This window comes from Salmo salar, chromosome ssa01, assembly GCF_905237065.1.
Source record: "Salmo salar chromosome ssa01, Ssal_v3.1, whole genome shotgun sequence".
Classification (NCBI taxonomy): Eukaryota; Metazoa; Chordata; class Actinopteri; order Salmoniformes; family Salmonidae; genus Salmo; species Salmo salar.
In genome coordinates, this window is record NC_059442.1 from 62,954,834 (window position 1) to 62,966,390 (window position 11,557).

An 11,557-nucleotide genomic window follows, 5' to 3' on the forward strand; every position below is an offset into this window, starting at 1 on the left:
GGCCAGACCCTTTCTAAATATATTTTGCCTTTCATTGGTTTCAATTGAAAGTATTTTTAGAAAACACCCCTTAAACCTTAAACTCCCTAACCACCACCCTCACCGCCCTTTCTCAGGTAAACTGGCAGAGTGGGGCCCTTCTGGACCAGAGCCCAACAGCAGTAGTCATGGGTCATCCTCCACACTGCCCAGAATGACCTCTCACTCCAGCCCTAACACAGAGGAAGGTAACCACCCCCACAGCACAACAACCACACATAAATATGACTGTAGACTCGACCACACAATGACCAGATATGTAGTGGCCAAATCATATCCGCGAACCCACACAAACATGAAGACTCAAATTGCCACTTTACTTTCCTTGAATATGCACTTAATTACTTACACAGTCCAGATAGGGTTTTGCTATTGTTTTCCCTGTATGTTTGCATAGTTATGTTTTACACCTGTGTTGTTGTGTGTGTAGATGAGACTGAGGGGATGAAGAAGGACAGGAGGGTGCGTCCATTTTCCATGTTTGAGCCCACTGAGGTGCCCGCCGCCTCCCTCCGCAAGAACCAGAGCAGTGACGACCTGGTCAGAGACTCCCAGGTAAGAACTGTGGATCTCAACAAAAATGGCCGCTTAGCTATTTTTACTGCAGACCGAATGCAATGTATGGTGCCCAGAAAGTCAGAAAACTGAACATTCATTAAACATGAGCACTTGACATCAGGAGTTGTCCTTGATCGTGTGTGTGTGCGTACATGCCAATCCTCTGTGGTCTAACCAGCTCCTCTCTGTCCTCCTTTCCCCAGTCTGCTGCTAAACCCCCAGTTAAGGTTCCCCCACCCGTTGCCAGCAAACCCAAAGCCCCCAGTGGTGCCCCCTATGGCAAGCCAGGCCTCAACACAGGCACCTTCCCCAAGGCCAAGCCTCCCAGCCAGCACCAGCAATCCCAGGGGGGCCCACAGGCCCATGTCACCCTGCCCCCCTCCCAGAGCCAGACCCTGCCCCTGCCCTCAAAGCAGGACCCCCCTCTGGCCGCCACTGTCAGACCCTTCACCCCAGAGCTGCCTAAAGACCTGATCAAGCCCCAGACCCTGGCAGCCAGCTCCATCTACTCCATGTACACCCAGCAGCCCACCCCAGGCAAGCCCTTCCCACCGGCCTTGCAGGGGGCTCTCAACAGGAGCCAGAGCCGCGGCAACGGATTTGTCAGTGGTAAGACTACCTTCTGGTTCCTCTTCTGTTCCTATTGACTTTATCAGGGCTACTGTCTGTCTGGAGTCATTTGGCTATTTGTCTTAAGACTGTCAATCAATAAAGTTGTGTGAACCATGGCTCCAAAGCATTTCACTCAACACCAGAGTACTAGAAACAGTCTTGTTTCTGTTCTTTTCTCTGTTTTACACTTACTGCAAGAGTAATTCCTAACAGAGAGGTTAAAGCAGGCTGCCGTCAGTCTTATGTTAAGTACCTAGGAGAGTACCGTAATTGAATTTAGCCAGTGGAGAGGAGAGGGTCCTGACTCAGAACAAGCTGCAGTTAGTGAATCTAATTAAAGGTAATAAGCCCCGAGGCATGGCAATCGTTAAATAAAACATCAAAGTAATCCTCATCATCACCCTGTTACTATTACCGGTTTGCATATGCAGATATGTCTGACTAGGTTTGTAATGAGTTAGTCTCACCAGTGGGATTTCTCCTCTTGAGTGAAACAGAGGACATGAACTCTCAGGGATCTGCTCTGCTCTGGCCAGGAAAAACGTGATGCCCTGGTTATGATAAGACAAACTACTTTTAGGATATGACAAGCACCTAGAGATTTTACTGGTCAGGTCACATGATCAGAATAAACCCTTGGCCCTATCTGAGACTGGCTGTGTCTCAATTTGCAGAAGTGAGGTCTTTAGTGTGCTTTCACAATTTATTAAGAGTCCATAAGGCTATCATCCCTGTGGATCTCCTTCAGGACAAAGCCACCAACCTGACATGTTGACACACATCTTCTCCATCGGCAATCACTCGAGTCGAGTATGATTGTCCTCCATGGGGTCTTCCAGGTGCTGAGTCTCTCCTTGCATAGCTGCCGCTTGTCCTCTGCGGCACGGTGGAGATATTTTTAGTGTAGTGCAGCTCCTTCAATAATTGCTTTTTCTTCAGTTGTCTGTTTTAATGCAGCGTGCTCCTAGTTTTTTTTAATTTAATTTTATATATATATATATATATATATATATATATATATATATATTATAAATCCAGTTCATAAAGTTATACAAGCATAGCTAGTAGCTACTGAATGTCATTTTCGTGAGTGTGGACATTTACAAGCGAAAGTGAACAAGATACATTGTGCAAATTAACAAAGTAGTGATGCATTCTTTTCTGAAGGAAAAGCAGCATGTGTACACAGAGCAAAGGGGAGAAGAACGGAGGAGGAAAAAACGCTAGTACATTGGTCACCAAAGGATCAATCGCTATCGACTGGTCAATCTTCAAGGCACTCCTAGTCGATCACTAAACATTTCTGTAGAAAAGCCAATGATGAAGGCGTAAAGGCTTGTGCTCTTTTTTTCGTGTTATTCGTGTTGCGCTGTTGGCGGTAGGTGCACTTGTTTCAGAAGCCCTGCACACCGGGTTGGCAAAGTGTTCCCATTTAATTTGTCTGAAAAGATTCACTCCACGACCCCGGCCACAGCAAAGTTTGATACTGGCATATGTGAGATTTCATAACTTTTAAAACCATGACCAGAGAGAGATTGTCAAAGAATACAGCCCAGAGCTGCTGTTTTTATTACTGAGTTCATGTCTAAGTTTTTAACGTTTGCAGTCAGAATGACTGCTCATTAGCTTGAAGGGGGTCCCTCGGGGCCCAGCGGTGCTTCTGTTAACATCGGGAGACTGATACTAGGGCAGCAACCACATGGTCCTTAACAGATAGGGGCCGGGTCCAGTGGCATGGAAAAAACTGTCAGTGTGCCCTTGAGCAAGGCACTTAACCGTAATTTTCTCAAGGGGCGACGTACTACTATGGCTTTCCTGTAAAATAACACATTTCACTACACCTGTGTGTGTGACAATAAAATATATTTTTTTAATTTGTTTAATTATTTTATATACTGCCTGGATGATATTCTTACAAACTGATTCAAATGTTACATGTTCTACAACTCTGGTCCTGGTGTGTCATTGTTTATTAGCAGGAAAAGAGGTTGTCTGTTTGTTGTTTTTATAAAGCCTGCTTTAACTCCTAACCGATTCTCTCTGTTTATTTCTGTCTCTCTTTGTGTCTGAAGTGTACGGTAAGCCTGTGATCCCCAGCGGAGGCCCCCAGCACCCAGAAAATCCTTACTGCGAGCAGCGAAACTCCCCAGACCAGCCCTCTGAGGTGGACCACGGGGCCCCCCATGTCCCCCCTACCGAGGGCCAGCAGGGGGAGACAGAGCGCACCCCTCGTCCCCTCAGCCCCACCAAGCTGCTGCCCTTCATCTCCAACCCCTACCGCCACCAGAGCGACGGGGACCTGGAGGCCCTCAGGAAGAAGCTGTACAACGCCCCGCGGCCCTTGAAGAAACGCAGCTCTATCACAGAGCCCGAGGGCCCCGCGGGGCCCAACATCCAGAAACTGCTATACCAGAAGACCACGCTGGCTGCTATGGAGACCATCCTCACCACGCCCACCACACCCGAGGCTGTGAAGGAGGAGGGAGGGGCAGGGCCTGGTGTTCCAGGGGCCCAGATTGGTGGGGATAGCAGCCAACCGGAGAGTGTAACACTTGAGGCTTGTGAAGTCCTGCCCCCCTCCCCTAACCTCCTCCCCCCACTCCCTGCAGAGCACACTCCCCCACCAGCCATCCCAAAGGGAGACCGAGAGGAGTTCACTCCCCCTCCCCATCCGGCCCACCCTGCACCGCGACCTGACCAGCCCCTGTTCCCTGCACCGACCCCTGTTGCTGCTGTTGGCATGGAGGAGCCCAGCCCACCCAGCCTGACCCCTCCTCCAGAGAGTTTCACGGAGGAGTTCCCCCCCTACCCTCCACCACCCTACCCCAGCGGGGCTGGGCAGGAGAGCCTGGGGGAGGACACTCTCAGCATGCAGGCACCAGAGGTCACCGGACAGGTCACATTGCCACCTGTAAGAAACCTAAGTTACACTGTTGTTTTAATGATGATGATACATTTCATTTTAAGTGCCTTCTATGACATTCATAAACATCAGCTCACAATCAGACACATTTAACACCAGTACCAGATCAAACACATCCACTCTACTTGCTGCAAATAGCTTAACACCAGTCTTAAGCCATAGCATGTATTAACAATAGCCGACTGTACTCTACAGTGCTGTATGTGCCTCATGTTATTAGTCTCATGGTCGGATCATGGGTTGTTCTGACTGTTCAGATTATACAGTACATGTTCACCCTCCACCCTCTCATTGGTTATATAAGCACATTAATCCTGATCAAGTGCAGTAGGAAGTGGAACCTATTCAATCTTCGCCCGTCCAAGGGTGACAATGAAATGAGCTTTGGTTATTTTCTAGCCCTGTAAGTAAACAACAAGCTGCATTCCATTGTTGATCCTCTCTAAGCTGGTTTATCAGTGGGGTCCTACTAGGGCTGGGCGATATGGCCAAAATATCATATCACTGTATTTAAAAAAATAAATAAATGAACAGTATGACTATTTAACATTTTTGAATAACAAAATTCTAAATTTGCTTTATGAGTAGTGCCTGACCCTAGGGTGTCAACACATTCTAAGTGATTTTAATGGGTCTTTCTCCATTCTGATTGTTATACTGTTCAATTCAACCCAAAATTATTTTAAATTTCTGCATTTCCTGCACTTATTTGAGATCATTTCCACACTGCCACGTAGGGCTGCACGATATAGGCAAACAATCCAAGCCTTATTTTTAACCAAATGTTGCAATTGCGATTTAGAGCAAAACACTTGGGTGAACTGTTGGAATCATGACATAGAATCGTAGGCACTTTGAATACAATGTTGTTTGACATGACAGTGAATGAAAATCCCATGGAGGAGTTATTGTGACAGGGTAGGAACCAAAGTGTTGATAAGTGTTACCTAGGGGACCCCATAATCTTTGGCTACATTGAATGTTTTGTCTTAGCCACTTCATGTAGTTAACATATTCTTGCTTCGCGTATTCCTTTTTGATTTAGAAGATACAGTTGCACAAACAACATGCGGATTTAGGTCTACACTGTCACTGGTATTATTAGGCTGTATAGCTAATTATGTATTCTCTGACTCAGTACATTTGTTAGCTAGCTAGCGATTTGTATTTAAGATTAGCATTAGTGGCTAACAATTAGCGGCTAACAAGATTTAGCCCGACTTGCTAAGAAAAGACAAACTAGCTGGCCTCCTGAGTGGCGCAGCTAAGGCACTGAGGCATCACTACAGACCTGGGTTCAATTCCGGGCTGTATCACAATTGGTCGCGATCGGGAGTCCCATAGGGCGGCGCACAATTGGCACAGCGTCGTCTGGGTTAGTGGAGGGTTTGGGGGAGGGGGCTTTACAAGGCTCATCGTGCTCTAGCGACTCCTTGTGGTGGCCCGGGCGCCCACAGGCTGACCTTGGTCGTCAGTTGAACAGTGTTTCCTCTGACATATTGGTGCAGCCGTCTTCCGGGTTAAGCGAGCGGGTGTTAAGAGGTGCGGTTTGGCGGTTCATGTTTCAGAGGACATATGACTCGACCTTCATTTCCTGAGCCCGTTGGGGAGTTGCAGCGATGAGACAAGATAAATATTGGAGAGAAAAATGCAATGATTTCGAAAAAGAAAATACTACCTAGCTGTTTGCAGATGTGAGAAACACAAACTAATAGTGTAATTATACAACGCTAGTGGATTTATATTAAGAAGCAAAGTGAAACAGCATCGTTGTCATCAACATTGTTGCATGTGCTGCATTGACCATGCAGACTGAACTCAAGTGTCTCATGGTCGAGGAACAACAAATGTGCTCCTTGAATGACGGGACAGGGCTAGTTCTGTGTGGAAAGCGGCATGGAGAGAGAGCGATAGCGGAGAGAGTTGACTCAAGTAGTGAAGTAAACTATAAAAATGTACGTTACACACACAACGTACCACATTTAACCAAACATTCAAATACCGTTATAGAAGGTAAAGTAAAAACCCAAACCGGTCCGTGCATCACTACCTGTAAATTGTAAAATACGGTATACTACCCAGTAATAGGTCCTACCCTAGGAGTGTTGATGAATGGTCTGATCCAGTTTTGCCTCCCAGTCCCTGCTCTCTTCCACTGAACCCAATGGGCCCCTGTTAAGACCCAAAAAGGGCCCTTTCTTTCATGGGCCAGTAATAACCATAATCTGGTTGAGTAATAATCAGGTTGCTTAGTGAAACCAGTTGTTTCTTCACTGATTTGGTCCCCTCACAATAAGCTCAGTAATGAGCTAGGAGCTGAAGGAACAGGTCGCTCATACCTTTTCTCTTTTTCAAGCCAGGTTATTCACATTCAATGGATACTCTGGATGCCCTATAGAATCGTTTTTGCAATGTGTTTATTATTCTTTAGCATGGTGTTGCATTGTGGGCTGGCACCCATTCATATGAACTGAGCATTGATTTGGAATGTGGCTCAAGGACGTCCATATATCATCTCTCTATCCGTTTGAGTACAGATGGGACCGGACACTAGCTAAAATCCTTAGACACTTCCTTGTGAGTGTGTGTCAGTGGCTGTGTGACTTCATCAAGGCATGACATTGTTTGAAAAGTGTACTCACCTCCGTGTATCTATTAGGGGAAGAGGACCAACCTGCGTAAGACTGGTTCGGAAAGGATCGACCACAGTATGAGGGTGAAGTTTAACCCTCTGGCCCTGCTCCTGGATTCCTCTCTGGAGGGAGAGTTTGACCTGGTCCAGAGGATCATCTACGAGGTAAGACTATGTCTGTGTATGTATAGATGTATATTATTCCCTAAAGTGGCTCTCTATTAAGCTATTTTGTAAGCAAAGATTTTCATAGACAGTGTTTACAAGTGCTTTTTAACAGGCTTGTGTGTAGTGAAGGAAAATTTGTAAAGGTGTTTTTGTAATAGCAGGTAGCATGGTAGCTGGTAAACCATCCCTCTCAATCAAAATGAAGTACTGTAGTCTTAATGTTTGTTTTGTAGTCTTAGCTGATTATAATTTTTATTAAGTGGGTGTAAAATATACTATGTGTAAAGCGAGTTGTGAAATCGTATCCACCTCTCTCTCCTCTCTCAGGTGGAGGACCCTAGTCTGCCAAATGATGAGGGGATCACAGCCCTCCACAACGCAGTCTGTGCCGGACACACAGAGATCGTCAAGTTCTTGGTGCAGTTTGGTGTCAACGTCAACGCAGCCGACAGTGATGGATGGTGAGTGGATCCTATACTACCAACACCTCTGATTGTGATTCTTACTGCAGTCAGTGATAGGAGTGTTGTAAACTGCAGTCCAACTTGAACTCTTACTTGAAAGTATTTTGGAATGTATGATTTTTTTTCTTAATATCACTCCTTTTTCCTCCCTTTCTCTTTCTTCTTTTCCCTCTCTGGTTCTCTCTCAGGACTCCGCTGCATTGCGCGGCCTCCTGTAATAACGTGCAGGTGTGTAAGTTCCTGGTTGAGTCGGGAGCAGCGGTGTTTGCTATGACCTACAGTGACATGCAGACGGCAGCAGATAAGTGTGAGGAGATGGAGGAGGGATACACCCAGTGCTCCCAGTTCCTCTACGGTTAGTAGCTCAACATATCTACTGATCCTATAGCCTTGAGTGTTATGTCTGGGGAAAGTTTGTTTGAATGCGTGCATATATCTGTGTATGATTTGTACATTTTTGTATGTGTTCTTGCTCTGCTAAACCCTCTTTCTCCTCCTCTTTCCTCCAGGAGTGCAGGAGAAGATGGGCATTATGAACAGGGCCGTGGTCTACGGCCTGTGGGACTACTCCAATGACAATTCTGATGAGCTGGCGTTCCGTGAGGGTGACTGCATGACCATCGTTCGCCGGGAGGACGAGGATGAGATCGAGTGGTGGTGGGCGCGCATGGGCGACACCGAGGGGTACATCCCTCGGAACCTTCTGGGGGTGAGTCAGTGTCACAACTGAGTTTCCTCAAGTTAAACCTTACTGAAAAACTTTGCATTAAGAGGTTAATTATTGTTTGATAATGTTCCAATGTATTTACTAAGCAGTATGTGTGTCTTTCTCAACAGCTTTACCCAAGAATCAAGCCCAGACAGAGAAGCCTGGCTTAGACTGGCTCATCCTGAACTGGACACTGTCTGCATCTTAGGCTAAGTTTACATAGGCAGCCCAATTCTAATATTTTTCCACTAATTGGTCTTTTGACCAATCACATCAGATCTTTTTCAGAGCTGATCTGATTGGTCAAAAGACCAATTAGTGAAGAAAAAAAAGTAGAATTGGGCTGCCTGTCTAAATGCAACCTAATTGGTCCACAGTGGCTTCCTCTCCTCGTCTCCTCTCCGTGTCTTTTTCTGCTTCATCTGCTCTGACTTGTCATGTCAGGATGGGTACTAGTAATATGTTAGAAGGTTCCAGGGGGATTTGATCTCACTTTGCCAGCTCTTTCACATCAGTGAGGATGGATGAAATGAGGCAAGGGAAGGGAGCCATTCGAGACGATTGAGACGACAATTGATATGGAGATCCACGCAGGCTTTAACAGGACTTTACAAGGACAGGCCAACAATCACATGAAGAAACATTGAAAGACCAAACCACTTGAAGGATTTTAAACTGACCTATGAACACTACTTGTCAGGCGGGCCTATAACCACTGACTCTATGGCCCGACTGTGGCACTTTTATATACCAGCAGAAGAGGTTTTCCACATGTATTTTTTCAGACCACTGTGTGTGTATAAGGCACTAAAGGCATTATGTTTCTCTACATGTTCGTCATATTGTTTTCAGATCAGATTTAAGTATCTTCAGTTATATTGATCGGAACTGTGGGGATAAATGGAACAAACAGTATTTTTATGTAGAAAGGTGATTTTTTTTTTTTACATTTCTAAATAGTCTTTCAAACTGTGTTTTCTTCTGGGTTATTATTTAATTTTAACCCTGTTAGAAAGAGCTGGAGCTGAAGAGAGTATTAGGTGAGTGAATGAATGAGTGTAATGTTTGGTGATGCGTGACATTCTATCTGAACAGTTATTCTGTTACCTCGACAATCCCTGTGGGGGCTCGGTCTGCTTGTCATTTCCTGTTTTTAGTGGCCGTGTCCCTCTGTGTAACTAAAATGTTAACCCATGTTTCAGCATTGACAAGAGTTATTGTGTGTGTGTGTGTGGCGCTATTACCACTGTTCAACGTATCAAATTGGGGGGGAAATGTATAATGTTAATGGTTGGCAAAATGTAGCCTATGCCACTGTTGATTTAGCAATTGCTATTGACTCTTGTTCATTTATGATGCCAATATAGCCTGTGGTATGTTTTCTATGTGAGCAGATTATTAGCATCGCTCATTATGTTTCTCTACACTGGCTTTATGGTTGAGATATAACAAACATAATTGTACTGCGGTTGTGCTATTGTCACAATGAGCATTCCTCTGAAACTAACTCACTTGTCGAATCCATGTGGTCTGTTGCTGAAATGATGTCCATACAATTCATTTGGACCATTTAGCCATGTAGGAAGGATGAGACTAAACTTCAAGAAACCTTTTTCACATGTTATACCTGTGTAGCTTTTGATTGAAGAGTAAGAGATGGCAAAAGATTCATGCTTACAATGGCAGACAAGGATGTCTTTCCTTAGAATCTCTCAAGCAAGTTTAATTGAATGAAAACTCGGTTAGTCAGCTCATTCATAGTAAGGAATTCTGCATCAACTCGCCTCCACACTTACCACTGTCTACTCAACAGATGTATTTATTTTTGTTACCTTATTATCATATTTTTTTGTCTCGTCAAAACTATAACCTCACATGGAGAATTGTAAACATTTACAATAAAATACTTTGCAAACTAATGGCTGTGACTTCTAGACCTGGGGCCATATGTATCAAGAATCTCAGAGTAGGAGTGCTGTTTAGGATACATTTTGTCTTTTAGATCACCATGAACAAGATTACATGGACAGGGGGGAGCTGATCCTAGATCAGCACTGCTACTTTGAGACGCTCGATGCATACGGTCCCAGATAGTTGTGTGCTAGCATTAGAATGATCCTATCCTCTTTTTGTGAGATGAAATAGTGCTCTGTATTCTTAAAAATATGTAAGTATCTTAATCGCCTGTGAATTTGTTTCAGGTAAGTCTATTGTTATAGAAGTTTACTTGAGATATGAAGCATTGAAATACACATGAAGCAGTGGACTACATAAACATTAGAATACACAGAGGAACACTGACCTACAGCAGTCTTATATACTGAACAGAAATATAAATGCAACATTTTGCTCAAATTAGTGCACAAAATTTGAGCGAAATAAGCTTTTTGTCCGTATGGAATATTTCTGGGATCTTTTATATTAGCTCATTAAACATGGGACTAACACTACATATTGCATTTATATTTTTGGTCAGTTAAGTTTTTCAGAAAATCCAAAATAATAATCTGTCTTTGTCTAGAATACCTCATCACTGGCAATAATTAAGCCAGCAGAGCCTGCGCAATGAAAAAAACATGACTGTGATAGACTGGTATTAATCCATTTCTGCACCTTACCCATTTACCTTAACCCTACCCTTTCTATTATTATTATATATACCAGTCCTTCCAGATCAGTAACCCCAAAAGACGTAGGGACTAGGGACTGAAATGGAACTGGGCCTAGGTTTGTCATTTAGAGGGACTTCACTCTCTGTTAAGCTGCTGCCACCTGCCGGAGAGAACGAGACCACCTGAATGAGACATGAGTCCCCCTAAAATCAAACAAAGTCAACTGGGGGGGGGGTTAAGAGCGTACAGGGTGTCCCAACTTTTCTTTCTACATAAAAAGGTAATTTTGTCAGCAAGACGCATCAATTCATTCAGGCTACAGGAGTGTAGACCCAATGACAATCGCTGAATGTCATTACACTTTTGGTGTTTTTTGTCTCTTTCCATTAATAAAATGGCTCGAGTGTAGCCTAGGCAGCTGATAGTGGCAGCTAGATCTAGCATTCCCGGTAATAATAGGCTCATACATAAAGCATCCTCCAATCAGGCTGCATAGGCATCATTTTCCTCCTTGGCTAGCTTTAATGGCGAGACGACGAAAAAATATATATAGCAAATATATGTACTGTCTTAATAAAACAATTTTCCACCCCCATTTTGGGATTTTCAGACAATTTAGGATGTTGTACACCCTTGTGTATGTATGAACCGGTCCACGGGGGACATGAGTGTATTACCAGGAATGCACATCAATCCTAGACGATGGGACGATTATGAGATGGAGTTAAATCGGGATGCCACCGGGTCGCTAGCAAAGCCGGGAGAAGAGGAATATTGGGATAGGGACATGAAAAGGTGGATTTCGGAAGAGGAGGAAGAAGAGGTCGAAGAGAATTAGGA

General features: G+C 44.4%; 1 protein-coding gene across 2 annotated transcripts in view; it reads left to right on the plus strand.

Moving 5' to 3' along the window:
• LOC106607150 (apoptosis-stimulating of p53 protein 2) overlaps nt 1-10,024 on the plus strand; it is a 52,505-nt gene extending 42,481 nt beyond the window's left edge. For both annotated transcript variants that reach the window (XM_014203789.2, XM_014203797.2), the window contains 9 exons: nt 117-227; nt 470-594; nt 801-1,206; nt 3,282-4,120; nt 6,792-6,929; nt 7,260-7,393; nt 7,585-7,751; nt 7,906-8,105; nt 8,234-10,024. In XM_014203789.2, the coding sequence (XP_014059264.1) occupies nt 117-227; nt 470-594; nt 801-1,206; nt 3,282-4,120; nt 6,792-6,929; nt 7,260-7,393; nt 7,585-7,751; nt 7,906-8,105; nt 8,234-8,275 (2,162 nt within the window). In that variant the 3' untranslated portion in view covers nt 8,276-10,024. The remainder of the gene's footprint in view (nt 1-116; nt 228-469; nt 595-800; nt 1,207-3,281; nt 4,121-6,791; nt 6,930-7,259; nt 7,394-7,584; nt 7,752-7,905; nt 8,106-8,233) is intronic.
• The last annotated feature ends 1,533 nt before the right edge of the window (nt 10,025-11,557 follow it).